Consider the following 18,057-nt stretch of genomic DNA (forward strand, 5'->3'; position numbering starts at 1 on the left):
TCTAACCTATTGTATACAATCTTATTTTTTAAATTGTAGACATGTATGATCTTGGTTTAATGTGTTTTTAAAAGTGTTAACTGTTTAAAAATGAAAAAAATGAAGCAAATCTGCTAAAGAGCTGTCAGTTTTCATTACTGACTCTGTAAAATACACTGTTCTTTGTGTACTATGTGTTATTTTGCCAGCTGCTGCATTAGCCTTTAAAAGTATTTGGAAACTTAAGATGAACTACATTTCTTGCAAAGTATATTCCTTTCTGTGGTATTTTGTCCTGTAACTGAAGTATAGTAATTATTTTATGGAAATGTTAGCACTTCTGTACCAACTTTGAATAAAATGAAAAATTTACACTTCTGTGACTTAAGTATTTTCAGTATGAACGCATGTCTACCCTCAAAAGGTTGTATCTCAGTTCCTTTTCTCTTGGCTCATGAAGAGTTCCAGTGGGTTTCCCCCACCAATTATTGCCATTCTTTACCTTGGAAAACATGGACTTGCAAATACTGACTGAGAATTGAGTTGTATATAAAACATTGAATAAATAAAAATATTCTTGGTTTTTTCATTTCTAATTTTGAGATAATTCCAAATTATAGGAAAGGTGCAAGAATAGGTTGAAGAACCCAGGAATCATTTTCATCCAGATTCACAGAGGTTAACATTCTGCCACAGTTGCTTTGTCATTCTCTCATCAGACACTTTCCTGAACGGTTTGAAAACATAAGTCACAGACATCATTCCCCTTTACCTTCTAAGTACTTAGGGATATATTTCTTAAGGATAATCACAATATAATCAAAATCTGGAAAGTAACTGGTACGATATTTTAATCTAAAGTCTTTATTCAAATGTTGCTGTTTCAATAATGTTCTTTTATAGCAACTTTTTTTTTTAAGTTTGGAAACCAGTTCATTGCATTTAGCTCTTATGTCTATCTCCTTTAGTCTGAAATAGTTCCTCAGCTGTTCTTTTTGTCTTTTGTGGTATTGATATTTTTGAAGTGTAGAGGCCAGTCATTTTGTGAATGCCGCCCCTATTTAGGGTTGTTTCCTCATGATTTGATTCACACTATATTTTTGGCAGGACTACAACGTAAACAATAATATGTCCTCAGAGCCTCACACTGAGAGGCATGTGTTGTGTTGTCTCATTATTATTGACATTAACTTTGATACTTGATTGGGGTGGTACCTACCAGGTCTCTCCACTGTCTAGTTAATGTTTTCCCCTTTGGTAGTAAGTAAATTGTGGGGAGATAATTAGAGTTTATGTAAATAACTTATTCCTCATCAAACTTGAATCCCTAGTTTTGGCATCCATTGATAATTCTTTTTTTTTTTTTTAAATTATTTATTTTTGGCTGTGTTGGGTCTTTGTTGCTGTGCGCGGGCTTTCTTTAGTTGTGGTGAGCGGGGGCTACTCTTCGTTGAGGTGTTCAGGCTTCTCATTGCGGTGGCTTCTCTCGTTGTGGAGCACGGGCTCTAGGCGCATGGGCTTCAGTAGTTGTGGCTCGCGGGCTCTAGAGCACAGGCTCAGTAGTTGTGGCACATGGGCTTAGTTGCTCTGTGGCATGTGGGATCTTCCCAGACCAGGGCTTGAACCTGTGTCCCCTGCATTGGCAGGAGGATTCTTAACCACTGTGCCACCAGGGAAGCCCCATTGATAATTCTTGCCTCAGTAAGTTATTACTGTGGTGGTGTGAAACAGTGATTTTTCTAACTTTTTTTTTACTATACTGAAATCAAGAGTTTCCCCTTTTCCCCATTTATTTATCAGTTTGAACTCATGTATTATTTAGTGGGTTATAATTCATTACTGTCATTATTTTGCTCAGATGTTTCCAGATTTAGCTAGCAGGTCTCCCTTCAGGCTAGTTTGTGTCCTGTGGCACGTTCTATCGTTTTTTGAGTACTTCCTTATTTTCCAGCACAATAAAGTGTTACAGGCTCATCTTGTACTTTCCCTGACCCATTCAGGATCAGGCATTTAGTAGGGTATGGTATTTAGAAACTAAGGTCTGGGTGTGCTCATTCTTACAGAGGTAAACATGGTCAGTGTACAGAACTAAGAAGTTCGCGTACACATATCCTGATGCCTCCAGTTGTAAACCAGCACCAGAGGTTTCTTTTTAGCCTCCCCTTTCTATGTTTGTATCTCCCTTCTCCAACAGCAAGAAATCTGATAATACTGACACATTTACTTATTTTTTTTCAATTTTACAGTGCCTTAGAATTAAAGTTTTTGCAGTCTAAAAGTGTTGTTATTCTACTCATTTGTCTGAAAGTTTGGCTGAATATAGAATTCTGGATTGGGAAGTAGTTTCCTTCAGAAATGTGTAAACATAAGGCCATTCTTTTCTAGCTTCTAATCCCTGTGTTTTAAAATTTCATGATCATGTTCCTTGAAGAAAGCTTTTCTTTCACTGGTACTAGCCCTCAGTGGCCTCTTTCAATTTGTCAACCCCGTGTCCTTCAGTTTGGGGGTAATTTTTCTCTTCTTTTGGAACTTTTGTTCTTGTCTTGGATCTTCTGGACTGGTCCACTTGGTTTCATACAGTTTTTTAATTTTCACCTTTGTCTTTTTGGTCTTTCTAGAGGTGTATCTAAACTTTATCTTCCAACCCTTATGTTAAAAAAGAATTTCTTTAAAATTTCTGTCAGGTTTTTAATTTTTAAGAGATCCTTTGTTCCCCAAATCTTTCTTTTTTATAGCCTTGTTCTTTTTTCATGTATGCTGTATTTTCTCATCTTTGAAGATGCTAAAGTTTTCTCCTTCTGCATTGTTTCTTCCAGTTTTTATTTTGTTTGTGTTGGTCTCACATGTTAAAGGCTTTTCACAAATGTGTTCTGATCTTTGGTGGTTTGCTTATGTTTAACGGGGTGGACTAAAAAATGCTCTGAGTGTGTGGGTGGAGCTTGTCGGCCTCATTGTTGGGCCTTCAGGGCCTGGCTGTTGGTTGAATGACTACTGCAGTCTCTTTAGAACAGATCAGATTCCCCACAGAAGGTTCTTTGAATGATAAAAGGCCTTGGGCCATCATTCTGGAAGCCAGTTGGGAGGAAGAGCACAGGGGTCTTCAGCATGCAGTGTGCCTTTTTTTCTTAATTCCTTTTTGGTATAATATCTCCTCTTACAGCTGTGCCTGTGTCCTGCAGTCCATGTACTTTTCTGTTTTACTCACTCCAGAGAATCAGCCTCCGAACATGCATCTAGAGGTCCAACCAACTTTCATAAACTTTCAACCAACTTTATTTTAGTCCCCCACTCACCCCTATTTTCCGAGGTGTACTCAGTGTTGCCAATTCCCAGATCTTTTGGGGAATTCTACAGTGTAAATATGGTTGACTCTTGGTTTTCCCCATTGCTGCTTTTCTCCATCTGCTTTTTTTCTAAAATTGAATTGCTGTTTTCCCCTCCTTTCTCCCTCATTCTTGCAGAGTTGTACGTTAAAAAAACAAACAAAGAAAACACTCCTTTACAGTAGTTCTAGTAGGTTTTCAGGAGGGAGCATAACTTAAGCATGCTTATGTTGAATACTCCAACTTACTGGGAAATCCTGGTATCCACTCTTCACTTAGCATTTGAAGCTTAAAATTTCGGAGCCTGTTGCCAGTTTCTGCCTTATCCTAAAAGAACATGTTGTCAACCAGAAGCACAGTGGGAGTTTAAAAATTCTGCTTATCTTAGGAGTTATATGTGACCTCTAAGTTTGAATGCAGTACTCCAGGGTAGATGCTGCTGATTTTAGACTGGAAGGAGAAATAAACACAACAAAATGAGGGCTATCGTTACTTTGGGTTTTACTCTCCTTCCAATTCTAATTTGAAATTTTATTGTCATGCCCTATGGCAGATTCTCTGTAAAATATTATTGTCTCTACATAGGGCTTGCTGACTCAGTTACCAGATTTCATAGGTTTTTGGAGGCTGAGTTTTGTTTTAATATTCTCTGGTACGCTCTAGGAGTCGAATGTCCATTGGTTTTATTAGTCCCAAGAATCTTCAGAAGTTTGGAGGCACCTTTACGTGTCTCTCACTATGGTTTTTTGTTTTTGTTTTTGGTTTTGGTTTTTTTGCGGTACGCGGGCCTCTCACTGTTGTGGCCTCTCTCGTTGCGGAGCACAGGCTCCGGACGCGCAGGCTCAGCGGCCATGGCTCACGGGCCCAGCCGCTCCACGGCATGTGGGATCTTCCCGTACCGTGGCACGAACCCGCGTCCCCTGCATCGGCAGGCGGACTCTCAACCACTGCGCCACCAGGGAAGCCCTTTTTTAAAAATTAATTTATTTTTGGCTGCATTGGGTCTTCGTTGCTGCGCGCGGGCTTTTCTCTAGTTGCTTCGAGCGGGGGCTACTCTTCGTTGTGGTGCGTGGGCTTCTCATTGCGATGGCTTCTCTTGTTTAAAGAGCACGGGCTCTGGGTGCGTGGGCTTCAGCAGCTGTGGCTCATAGGCTCTAGAGCGCAGGCTCAGTAGTTGTGATGCACGGGCTTAGTTGTTCCGTGGCACGTGGGATCTTCCCGGACCAGGGTTCGAACCCGGGTCGTCTGCATTGGCAGGTGGATTCTTAACCACTGTGCCACCAGGGAATTCCCTCCCACTATGTCTTTATTTCCACCTTCCACCTGTTTGTTCCTAGTTCCTTGACCATATACATCTCTGTTTTTGACTAACACGATATGCTTAACTTTATTATGTATCTCTGCCTTTATATATATATATATATATATACATTATATATATGCGTTTTATATATATATATATATGCTGTTTTTGTTTTTGCAATGAAGATCTTATTTCTCCTTGAATTTTATTTCATTTTTTGGTTTAATCCTTTCTTCCTTCCTAGTTGAATTAAGTACAGTTAGTAACTTCCATCTCTCATCTATCTTTCCATTTATTCTTTGATGTACATATTCATCAAACATTTATCGAATGCATCCTGTGTGCCAGGTTCTTTGCATCTCCAGCATCTAGTAAAGATGAATAGGAAGCAACCTTGAAGAGGCTTTGTTAGGGAAGGACATGTACTTCTAAATGATTACACTTGCAAGATAGGATTAGGGGAGGAAAGGCACACTTTTCCTAGGAAGTAGCTGAATCTCGACGGGTGTTTTGATCCCTTCAGTTCCTCTGTGCTTTTATGCCCTTTCTCCTCCCTGCTCTTTGGAGCAGTGTAGTCCCGTAAGTACCTTCCTCCCACCACTTGAGTAATACACACCACTGCAGTGGCTTAGTTGGTGATGACACTTTTGGTGTGTTGTTCAGCAAGGTATGCAAATCTGACTGTCTTGCCAAAGCCCAAGTTTCTGATTATTTCGAGGCATATTTTTAAAAAATTTCTCCTAATCCAGTCAGACTGATATTTTTGCTAAACCCATACACTGATGCTTAGAAGATTCACAGAATCTAAATTGGCTTTTCTCATAACGCTTTTGTCTCTACTGTCAATATCCTTTGCTGATTCTTACCTCCTTGGTCTCCCTGTCATTCCAGTGCTGTCCCCCTTCTACTCTCTGAACAGGATGAAATATAAGGCGGAGGCAGTGAACTGAATTGTGCATGAAGGAGAGCAATCAACAAGACAGGTACAGCTCCATGATGTCTACCTGATGCCTGCTCTCACTATCAGTTTCATGAGCTGTGGCATTTCATTTACTTGCTGCCATAGTAACCAGGACTCCTGCCAATCTTCTTGTTTCCCATCTTTTATTCATCTGTAAGTGCATCTGGAGGGGAATGAGGAGGAAAGAAATGGAAATCTCCCAGTAAAAGGATTGTGGATTTTGGAATGTTCTCAGAGTAGCAAACATGGGTACCTTAATTTTGGCATTTTCCCAGCTGTTCAGGCAGTATTAACCACAAGTAGTCACCTGTTGTGATTGTCATTTCACATTCAGGGAGGGCTCCATTATTACTGTGAGAAAAGTGGAGCATTTATGTTCCTTAAATTAGAGTTGAAGGAGATCATTGCTGAAAATCCTTTATAAACTACAGTTCAGCCAGAATCATTCATCTTTGGAGTGGTGAGAGGCTAGCCAGCTTCCTACTAGAATGTGGTTTTCACCTTTGTCCACACCTGGGGAGCTTTGAAAAATCCTAGTGCCCAAGATTTTTGAATCCCCAATAGACCAATAGAATCAAAATATCTGAGGATGAGACATAGGCATCTTATTTTAAAAGCGCCCCAGACGATTCTAATGTGCTCTAGAGGAATGCCTTGGTAATTTTGCCCTTTTCCTTTGACTTACCCGAATCACAAAGGGAATGGTTGGTTATATGCAAATGAGCCGCCACTTTTGGCCTTAAATGGCCTCTGAATGACATTCTTTGAGTTGAGACCTTGGAAAGAAGTGGGTTTATTAAGGAACAAAACTGCATTATGGTTGAACTACTCATGTTTACTGATAACCTAGGCACATAAGTAATTGACAACTAGTAAATTCATGTGAAGTTGGATCTCATGTAATCATGACTTCCTTCTTGCTCTCTGTGTTAGTTCTTTAACTTTATTCATTTATAGCCTTTTGATACCAATGCCGGTATTTATGTCTCTATGTGGACTAGCTGCAGGGGTCCCTTGGATGCCCATTGCATTTAAGGTAAGTCCAGTTTGTGATTTAAAGACATTCTGCCTACCTTGCAGCTGAAGGTACTTTACCGATCATCCTATTATTTTTTATTTATTTATTTATTTTTTGCGGTACGCGGGCCTCTCACTGCTGTGGCCTCTCCCATTGCGGAGCACAGGCTCCAGACGCGCAGGCTCAGCGGCCGCGGCTCACGGGCCTAGCCGTTCCGCGGCATGGCATGTGGGATCTTCCTGGACCGGGGCACGAACCTGTGTCCCCTGCGTCGGCAGGTGGACTCTCAACCACTGCGCCCCCAGGAAAGCCCCATCCTATTATTTTTATATTTGCAAATTCAGCCATGCTACGAACTGTGACTCTACTTCATTTGCACTTTGCTGTTGGCACGGCATTAATCTATGCTGAATCTGGCAGTCGTTGGACCCTTATTCCTCTGATTTTTTTCTTCCATTCTTCCCTGGGTTCTTTTTATTTTCATCATATCATCCAAAGAATACATTTTGGTGTCAGATTTCCCAGATCTCAAGAATCTGAGTCTTGGCTGCATGGCAGTAGAATGGGCAGGCCCCTCTTATTTTTCACATCATCTTGCTTTCATTGGCTGTTGTGTTTTCAAGGCCACAGTTGGCCTTTTCCCATCACATCTCTTTGGTCTGCTCTGATTCTAGGATCAGAGATCAGAGATCTCTGGGCTCCTGACTTCGAGATTCCAGTTTTTCCTCTGATTCCCAAGAGACAGAGCAGCCAGGTGTAAGAGCTCATGATGCTGGAAGTATAGCTTACAAAGCTCTTTCAGTAACCGCTGAAAAGCTATCCATCTACACCTCCCTGATTATTATATTTTTTAAAACGTATATGGATATGGAATCAGTATGGATATGGCATGAGTTCTAAATGTTGAGGCATAGTTTCAGGGCTTTGACACAGAATTCACAAACTGTGGCATCTAGTAAGATAGCAATTGGCATAGACTCAGGGGAAGAAATTCTTAAAACAGAAAACTGAATTCGCTCCCTCCCCCACCCCAAAAGTTTTAAAATCACCTTTTCATTGCTCATTGTGAGAGAAATCAGATAATAAAGTGCAGAAAGAAGAGAACAGAATACTCCTCTCATCTTACTACCTAAGGAAAACTGGTATCATTTAGCTGTATATTCATCCAGACTTTTAAAATATATGTATCTTAGTACTTTTTTTCTTTTGGAAAAAACTGGACTGACCCTACATGCTGGGTTTTTTTCTTTATTTTATTATTATAATATTTTCGTGTCAGTATGTAAGGATCAGCATTCCTTTTGTTTTAATGGCTGCATAGTACTTGTTCAATCAGTAAAAATAATTTATTGAACCAGACTCCTATTAATGAAGAACTACATTTCCATTTATTCACTATCCTAATAATTTTGTGGTATTTTCATAGCTAAATCCTTGTGCGTGGGTATGACAGTTTTCATAGAGCAATTTCCTAGAAGTGGCTGTAGCATTGAAGGCATACATATTTTAAACTAATATATATTGCCAAATTGCCCTCCAGAAAGTTTACGTTTTTACTAAAAGTGTGTTTGAAGAAACTAAATCTTAACGTTCTGGGCAAAAAAAATATTGCCGCGAGTGGAAAAAAGCAATGACTTCTACCTGTACCGAGTACAGTGTCCACATTGATTCTACCCCAAATATAAATTCCATCAGAACCTTCTTAATCCAGACCTGCTCTGAGAGGACCCTAACTAACGCTCCTTCTACCTCTTGAAGAGGTGTTCTTCAGCCTTTAGAGTCTGGCTGAGGCCTGCCATCTCCAAACCACCAGTCAGAAGTGTTTCACCCTCCCTTTATTAGTTACTTACGTGTGTCTGCATATCTACATCACAGACTTCTAAAGGGCAGGGACTTTGTGTTTCATATCCCCGTGGCCATCCTTTTGGAGGTGGATTTCACAGTGAGCAACTTGGAAATACCTGTCTTGAGGGAGGCACTTTGAGAGGAATGTTTGTGGATAGCTATTAGGTTGAGCCTTAAGAAATGGTCAGTATTTGGACTGTTCTTGATCCTTCCAAATGGCAGTTTCGTAAGGTTCAACCTATATTTCTGATACCCACAGAGTGTGATATATTTATAAGAAGTCATCCAGTTTGTACTCACTCCATTTCCAGATGTGGATGTATACACCTTCTCTTTTACAGCTGATTTATGCCATTAAGATTATTTTTAAATTGTTCTGCAATGGAGAGTTCTAGATGCCCCCACATACTTGTTTCTCATGAATATGAGTGTGTATACTGAATATCATATTCATGAGTGCTTTTCACTTAGTACGTGCTTCAGCAACTCCTAGGGCTCTATTGCTTTAACGGTTAAATGACCACTTGATATGTCTGAACTGTGAATTTGCAGTATTTAACATTATTTTAAAATTTTGAGATATTTTCGGTTTGCAGAGTACACAACAGTGGCTTATAAAAAGAAACAGGTTTTCACCTCATTAGAGTATTTGTTACTTTCCCAGTACACTTGATGTGTATTGGTTCCCGTCTCTTCTCCTGTCCTCTCCCCCGCTTTTTAAAGTCTGTTAAGTCTTTGTTCATAGTTATTTTATATATTTTTAAATAAATGGTTTAATGATTCATGGGCAAAGTAGTAGAGCAGTTAGAAGATCTCAAGTGTTTTCTATCGTTGACCTTTAAAAAATCTTTGAGTTACTTTTCTAGTCACTTAACCTACAAGTTATATAGTGTATAATAGTTCATCATAGGTAAGTATACTCATGTTCCAGCATGTATTTATGTATCTTTACTTTTTTTAGTGTTCTAGACTTGCCCTTACTGAATTTTATTCTAATTTTTAAAATAGCTTCTGTGCTTAGTAATTTTTATCCTTAATTACTGGGAGGACTGCAGCTCTTGATTCAATAAATTGTGGGGCAAAGAGGTTCTACTGAGTCATAAAAATATTTGATAAAACAATTCCCATGGAATCATTCCCAAAGTTGGGCTCTGTAGATGTTAGGGCTGGCACCTCACACATTTTGAGGTAGGTGGTGTCCATTCTCTGCTTCCAACTGAGGTCTGCTAGTGGCAGAGCTTTCCCTGGAAGCTGGTTCTTCTGTTGAAAGCTGTGCTCACAGATTTTCTTTTTCAAATTGCTGTGAGACTCTCAATGCGGAATTTCCAGGTACATTCTCTCTATTTGGAAATGTAAATTTCAAGGAAATTTTCTTAAGGAGATTAACCTTGGAGTTAAGATGCAGGGTCGGTTGGGAAAGGCTTTTACATTTACATTTTCACAGGTTTTGACAGTTTTCTGACCTGGCTCCATCTTCCCTAAATCCTGCTTGCTCCTGGGAGTTGCACTACTCTTTGTAGAGTGAGAAGGGTGAGGGGTAGGTAGATGCTTCACGCCATTAAATGTTGTGGATTCTATGTGGTTTTCATTTCCTGGTGGGCCGTGAGGGTGTTGTCGTGATAGCTGGGTGCACCCTAGGGCCACTGGTTCAAAACCGTCTTTGCCAGAGAGTCTAATTTACAAGATAATTTTGTTGAAAAGCTTCTCTTCTGGGATGAAAATAAGTTTAATTAGATTAAACACTGGTCGTTGACCGATGGTGTTTATGATAGTCCCATGAATTCTTAGCTTATAAATAACCTTACTGAATGGGGATTTTATTTGAGGGGCAAGTAGAGATGTCCTTCCTTTTATTTTCCTCATCTCCTTGCTCTTTATTCTTTTTTATAGAAACTTTGCCCATTAGAATCCCTAGAACTGCAGTTTGCAAAATGTGATCTGAGGAGCCTTGGACTTCCCAGAGACCTTTTCAGGGGGTCACTGCAAAAGCAATAGTGGGTAAAACAGCTGGTGCCTTCACATAAATCTAGGCACCACCACCAAACTTTACTAGTAGTGTATTCCTCACCACCATGCAATTGTAGTGTTTGTAAAAAGGCGGTTGCACTTCAGAATGTCCTTCAGAATGATGAGTGGTGCCAGAATAGTATTGGAATTTAATCTCAGCAGGGCCTTTAGAAGTCGAAAAGTCTAACTTCCCACCTGGTGCAAAGATTGAAATGACGGTCTTCCCATATCTTTGCATTTCGAGTGATGGGAAGGTCAGTTCTTTACAAGGCAGCCTATTTCACTCTCATATAGCTGTAATTTTCAGAAATGTGTTCTTGTTTATACATCAATGCTCTGTTTCTCTGTAATTTTTACCTTTTGATTCCAGTTTCTCAGTGTCCAATCCAAATAAAACATACCTATCTTTTACATAGTAGCCCTGAAAATATTTGAAGTTAGCTGTTGGGTTTTCCCAAAGCCTTCTTTTGTAGCCTGAACACCAGTAGGTCCAGTAATTAATAATAATAATATCAAAATTTGGTTTTAATTTTGTCTAGGATGAACTTTCTTTCTTTAAGTATTGTTTAGTGTAAATTCTTTGGATAGTATTATATCTTATCACAGATAATTAGAACAATCCAGGTTTAACCTTTATGCTTATGTATGTTAGTACTTTATATTTCTGAAATACATGAAATATTTAGTTTCACTTCTATCAGATGAATTCTGGATTCTTTTAAACCGTAGTATTGGTATTAACAGCGTTTTGGCACTACATGAAATAAACAGAAAAACGCTAGTACTGTAATGTTGCTTCAGTATTATGGTCACTACCCTGATAGTGAGGTATGTTGTATATGAAAAGTGGCTTCAAATTGTATTAGAGAAACGAGGAAACTTCCAGTCCCTCAGGGGGGAAAATGAGAGTAAGTAAGCAAGAGACCCTCTTGGGGAGGTACATTTGATAACGCTAATTTATTCAACCACCATTTCTAGCGCCCGCTCCGGACTCTTGTAGATTTGGGGAGTACAGTTGTGTACAAGATAGACAAAAGTGCTTGCTCTCCTGAAGCTTACATTCCTGTGATGAAAGGATATTCATAAATTGCTGTGTAGAAGTAAATGAGAATGACATAAAAAGTCCCTGAGGTGGGTGGGGCACTCTGGGGTGATGAGGATATCAGAAGAAAAGAGAGACTTTTTAAAAACTTTGTGCCCCCAGGATATTTTGAGAATTGTGACATAAATGTTGTTTGTGAGAGGCTTATAGAGACAGAAAATTTGTTGAGAACCACTAATTTAGCACATGAGGAAACTGAGGCACAACTTTAAAATGGATACATTTTAATAATCTATTATTAAATGTAATAATTTAAAGAGTGGCATAGCATTAGTGAAGGAGCTGCGACTGGAGTCCAGGTTTCCTAGTTCCCGTTCACATTTCATTCACTGTTTCTTTTCCATACTTTTTTTGTCCAAGTGAACGTTTTTGGCTCTCCAATCTGTGCTGTAACAGAATTGTGTTTCATTGACATATGGTGGGTTGGAGGAAAGTCTTAAGGAGCTGCTTTCAGATGGGGTGAGAGAAGCCCGTAAGGAGCACATGCGCACAACCTCTCTTAGAATAGTTGGAATTAAAGGGTTCAGAGACCTTGTAAATGAGAATTACGCCAGCAAGATCGTGTGCTTCCTGTAGACCATATGTTTTTACAAATTGAACATTGTGCTGTGTTGAGCAGAGCTTTTTTTTTTTCTTTTGGAAGCCTAAAATTTTTATTTTAATAGACTAAGAAGTTTCACCAATGAGGGAAGTTGAAAGCCTGGATTGATTAGATTAGGAGCTTGGTGGGTGGAATGGTGATTTTGTAGAATCCCTTCTGAATCCTGTGGTGATTTGAACAGTCAGGCTGATGTTCCTTATTAGATTGGCGCCCTGTGTTTCTGCCTGCGGACCCATCCCATGGGGAACTCACTGTCTGTAGCTCAGTGGCCCAGGCTCATGGTATTATCTGTGGTACATTTTAGGGTGAGTGGATTGAGGCCTTGCCAGCTTCCCTCAGTCCATTACACCGTAGAGCAGAGGTTGGCCAGATAGTAACTAGTTTAGACTTTGAGGGTCATATAGTCTCTGCTGTAATTTCAAGTCTGCTTTTAGCATGAAAGCAGCCATGGACACTATGTAAATGCATGAGCTGGCTGTGTTCCAGTAGAACTTTATTTGCGAAAGGAGGTAGTGAGCTAGATTTGGCCCACAGGCCCTGGATTGCTGACCCGTGACTTAAGAGTGATGAGGTAGGTATATGGGACTAGTTGAGCAGCTCCCTTAATAAACAGGAAGTCTTTTAACCCCTCCTTCATCTTTTTAACTTTTGGGTCATTTGAATTACAGTGAAATGAATGTGGCCATTCAAACAGTCTGCAATTTGACCTTGACATGCCGAAGTTAAAATGTGTTTTGATATTTTCCCAAGTTACATTCTTGTTAGGTGGCCTTTCCCCTTTTTTGGACAGAAGCAAATCTTATTATACAAGCTCTTACTTCAGAAGAGGATGCTCCATGTTTCATACTGTAAACTCTTCAGTTGGAATTTAAACAAGAGGCATTGAGATATATTCCTTTTTAATCGGGCAACACTGAATTAAAATTTATGATTTGGGTAGCTAATCAGAAGACTGTAATCAAAGTGTGTTGTGTGTGTGTGTGTGTGTGTGTGTGTGTGTGTGTTTGTGTTCTCCCTTACCCATTCTTTATTTGGATAGACTGTTCATCTACTTATCATAAGTTAATTGATGCAATATCGAGTCAAGAAATAGCATTTTTAATGAAATGAAATATTACCCTGCTGTTAGTAATGAGGTTTCTGCAAAATACTGAAATGTCTGTGAACTAATGAAATGTGAGAAGAATTTAGGCTGTTTGATTTAGAACTATATAAAAATATTTGTTTACAATCGTAAGGAGAAATTGCCATAGACTTTTTACCTAGTTAGTGTTAATGCAAAGAGATTTTGGCCCTTATTTTTGTTTTCAGGAAGTTTCTGTTTATCATGAGGCTGCTTAAATATATAAATACACATAATTTTCAGTAGGAATTTAAAAAATCCCTAGTGGGCTACAATATGAAATAAAAGTAGAAATTTTATTTCTACACCTTAAACTAATACTTAGTGCATTCACAGCATTTTAGCAGTATTTGTCAGAAAGAAAATATACAGGTATATAGTGGATTTTCTTCAGTTACTAGAGTGTACACTTAAAATTGTTCTGCAGTTTTCTTCTCATTTGATCCAAAATGAGCCACTGGAAGGTAGCCTTTCCTTAAGTTCACTCCTGCATTGAAGATTTCTCTGCTTGCATTTCTTCACTTATGTCTGAGGAGAAGTACTCTTTTCCTTGCCAGGGTGTCCTCTGGCCTCCTCCCCCGATTTGACTTTTGTCAGTGTTCCTTTTCTTTGCATCAGGCTCTTCCACTTGTTAACTGCCATGTAATCTCAAAGTCATGACATCTCTCAGAGGCCCAGTTTCCAAATCTATCAACCTTCTTGGCTCCTTTTTTTGTGTGTGGTGAAGATTAAATATGTACCAATAAAACACTAGATCTGTGTTGATCACGTAGCAGTTACGCAGCAAATCATGTTGGCCATCGATGATGATGTTTAAAACATCCGACATTTTATCCTTCGACTGGTTCATTCCCCTTTAACTGCTAACTTCCTTGTGTTTTCTCTCTCCTCAAAGTTGACTCAAATTTGTTTGCCCCTCAGGCTCTAGAGCTTTCTCTTTCTGTCACCTCTACCTTTGCAATCTAGCTTTTAGCCCCATCTTGCTAAGTGACCGTGCAGTCACTGTGCTGTGGTTTTTTTCTTTATCTCCATCCTGTCATTCTGGAGGCTGCCTCTTCCCTTAGTTTCTGTGACAAGGCAGGTCTGGTTTTCCTTTTGCTGTTTGCTTCTCTGACTTTGAGTCCTCTTGTCAGCCCCCAAATGTTTGCACTCCCCCCGCACCCCGTTCTGTTGTTGGTCTCTTTTCTTCTCTCCCCACCCCCTCCCTCAGTGCCCTCACTCCTCCCAGGGTTTCAGATAGCCCTTCTCTGCAGATGACTGTTAAATGTGTAATTCTAGCCTGCCCTGTTGTTTTGAGCTTAAGGTTTACATCTTGAGAGGTCAGCCTGGAGGAACTGTGGGCATCTCAGACTCAGCATGTCCTAAACCAGAGTCATCTTTTGTGTCCCCAGCCACTTGTCCCCAGATTTCCCTTTAGCTGTTAATAATAACCCCATTCTCCCAGCCACCACGTTTAGTGCCCCTCTTTTGCCACGCCTCTCCCTCATTTTCCACATTCCGTTAGTTGTGTGTTCTCAAGTTTACCCCTATAAATTGTCTTTTCTTCCAAAAGTTTTTGGTGTATACATGTGCATAGAGGGCTATCTGGAAGGAAATTCACCAGAATATTTGAAGTCTTTTATCTCTGGATGATGGGATTTTATATTGTTTCAATTTTGGTTTTTAGTAACAGGTATTGATTGTTTATATACTTGGACCCAACCTACGATCTTAACTTCTCAGTCCTCCTTGTCCTGTACTTCATCAGATGGGACTCCTAGCTGTTTTCCTCAATACTTTCTTGTCTCTGCTCTTTTACTCAATGCCTGGTTTGTTTGTTCTTTGCATCTCCCATTGTCATTTTCCAGGGCTCCCCTCCAGACCGCTTTCTTTAATGGAACCCTTCTTCCAACTGAATGTGCTTTCTCTTTTCATGAGCTCTCTGGTCCCTATGTCACTTCCGGTGTTCTGCCTTCTGGCCTTCTTACATGGGTTTTTGAGTTCATGTCTTTCTTAGATTGTAAGCTCCATGCGGGCAGAGATTGGGTCTTACTCATCCTTTCTCCCTTTTGGTTACAATCTCTCAGTTTTTCTTTGGGAGACAACCCCTTTTCCCACTGACTGTCTGTGGTTTTGGTGAGATGGTCAAAGTGTCCTGCCAAGAGGATGCTTTCCCTGGAATTTGAATTTTGAATCATGGGCTACAAGGACTGACAGTGATTGGCGCTGATTCATCCTGGCCAAGGTGCTCTGAAGACAACAGTCATTAGTTCCTGCCTCCCAGATCCCTGGAGCTGCTCTGGTCCCTGAACTCTCCGAGGCCTGCTGCTTCAGATTTTCCTTCGTATCTGTGAGCTATCTCATATCCTTATGATAAATGTGTCTTTCTCTCTCTTTTTTTTTTTTTTAAACTTTGTTAGCCAAAAGTAGTTTCTGTTGCTTTTACCCAAAGATCCCTACCAATAGAGCTGTTATGATTGGAACTGAGCACACTTGATCATTCTAGTTCTTACATTGATTCTGATGTGTGTTTTTCTTCTTTTTAAAAACAAAACCAAAAACCAGCCAGAGACCGCTGCTGCTTTGAAGCGTACACTTGAAACCCTGATGGACAGAGGGGCTGTGGTGAGGAACTTGGAGAACCTGGGCGAGCGTGCGCTTCCTTATAGGATCTCCGCCCACAGTCAGCAGCACACCAGGGGAGGGTAAGTCCTTCGTGAGTCACTGGACACGTGCCTTTGGTGGGCTCCGTAAAGAGCGCTGTGTAATTCATCTCAGGAGTTATTAGACGCTCATAGTCAGATCCCCACTGTGCCAGGTGGTGTGCAGTTACGTTCCCCAGCAATGTTGTGTTGCAGATGGGATGCATTTATGCTGACCCACAGTAAGCTAATCAGAGCTCCCAAAGAGGTCATGCCAGCAGTAATACATTTATAAGCTTTTGATTGTGGGAAACTTTTCTCGTCAACTTAAGCACTGTTTTCCCCTGGCATTTCTTTAACTTTTGCCTTTAAAACACCTCATTGAGCAATGTGTTGTCCACCTACTCAGTGCATCCTTTGTAAATATGAAGGTTGCAGATAACAAGCAAAATGTACTTATTACTAATGTGTATAACCAGAGCCTAAAATCCCCAATAGGAAAATGGTTTTACCTATTCCAGCCAATTTTAATCACAATTTTCTGTAATGGGACCTTTTTCTCACATAGTATATAGCGAGTTCCTCAAACATGTCAAGGATTTGATTTTATAGTGATACCTATCCTTGTAGAAATTCTTCAAGGTCAGTTTGTTGGGTTGGTTTGCCGCTTCTGTAAACTCATGCCCAAGGTTTCTGGTTTGGAGGAAGAATCTTATTTTGTTGGGTTTCCTAGAAGTAGGTGATAGAGAAATGGGAATCAGTTTTTAGCGGAGCAGGGAAAGTCCAGGACTAGAAGACTTGATTCTCCATCTGGGGCTCCCAGCTGTGTGGCCTAGACCAAGTCACTTGGCTTCCTTGGATACTGAACTCAGGTGGTCGTTCTCCCATCCACTCTGTCACAGTGGTCAAATGAAATCACCTCTGAAGATGTGTTCTGTGGACAGTACTGGGTGTTGTGTGGTGCTGCTTTTAGTCATGTGGGGCGAGCAGCCTTGTGCAGGTTTGCTACACGTGATGGGCCCGAGTAAAGTCACATCTGACGCCGGGCTTTCTTACTGCTTGTAAACCTTCTGCCGAGACGTGGCACAGACTGCACGCTTCTTTTGATTGCTTCACCTTGTTTTGTGCTGGCGTTCAGCTTCTTGAGAGCACCTCTGAAGAGTGTGCCTGCGGCGTTGCTAGGCAACCTGAAATGCTCGGTGGCTTATTCCTCTCCGCAATCATAACAACAGTAAGCAGTGGAGACTGTGTGTATAACTTTTTTTTAAACTTAAATCAAACAAAGGGGTTTGGTTTTAATAGCAAGGCTATGAATCCTTTTGCCTTTTTTTTTTTTTTTTTTTTAAGAGAAGCATATAAAATTTGGCCAAGAGTTATTAGCCAGGTTCTGTTATGGAAGGCACTGAACAGGGAGAGAAGTCAGTTTCCTCATTATGTGCTTTCAGGGATGTACAGTAGGAATGCTTTCTTCTGCCCGCTTTCCAAGTAGAGGATTTGACCTTGTTGAGGGCTAGTGTGACCAGCATCCTGGAATTTGCATTTCTCACAGTGCGTGGGTAGCGCTGCTGCTGCTACTGTGAGGACCACGCTTTGAGAACTGCCGCATTGATTCATCTGGTTTTCAGGCCTCTGTGTGCAGTGCTGGGGTCGGGTGGTACTCTCTCTCCTTCATGGGTAGAATAAGCTCAGATCTGGGAAGAGCTCACCTGGAATCAAGCCAGAGCTGCTGACAACCCCAGACCTACATTCCGGATTCCTGACAAGGTGCTGGTGCCCCATCAAGGGCTGTGTTGCCGTCACTTAGTTCATTTATAGTTAAGGATTTTACTTCTGGGTGGTTTTTCTGTTGGTTTGTATTTTTACTTTCAGACTCCTCAGAGAAGAAGAAGCAGCATCCTTAAAATATACCATACTGTGTCTATTATACATCAACATAAAAAGGTGGTGCCTAGCCCCAGTGGGGGAGGTTCATGTTTTAAGTTTGCTTTTCTGAGGATAAATCAGTATCTGGTATTTATTTGCTTGAGGTAGTGTTTTCCAGAGTGTGGTCTCTGAAATGCTAGTGATACAGATATGCTCCACCAAAAATGGAGGGTGTGTGTGATCAGTCAGATGTGGGAAGCCTTAAAAAAAAAAAAAAAAAAGTGACTTTCCTGGCAGTCCACTGTTAAGAC

The 18,057-nt window shown here is 40.4% G+C and overlaps 1 protein-coding gene across 1 annotated transcript in view; it reads left to right on the forward strand.

Moving 5' to 3' along the window:
- The window catches only part of MRPS6 (mitochondrial ribosomal protein S6), a 63,836-nt gene that overhangs the window by 33,614 nt on the left and 12,165 nt on the right, over positions 1-18,057 (forward strand). Inside the window, exon 2 of the mRNA XM_065877020.1 lies at positions 15,807-15,946. Coding sequence (XP_065733092.1) covers positions 15,807-15,946 — 140 coding nt within the window. The remainder of the gene's footprint in view (positions 1-15,806; positions 15,947-18,057) is intronic.

The sequence above is a fragment of the Phocoena phocoena genome, chromosome 4 (assembly GCF_963924675.1).
Source record: "Phocoena phocoena chromosome 4, mPhoPho1.1, whole genome shotgun sequence".
Taxonomy (NCBI): domain Eukaryota; kingdom Metazoa; phylum Chordata; class Mammalia; order Artiodactyla; family Phocoenidae; genus Phocoena; species Phocoena phocoena.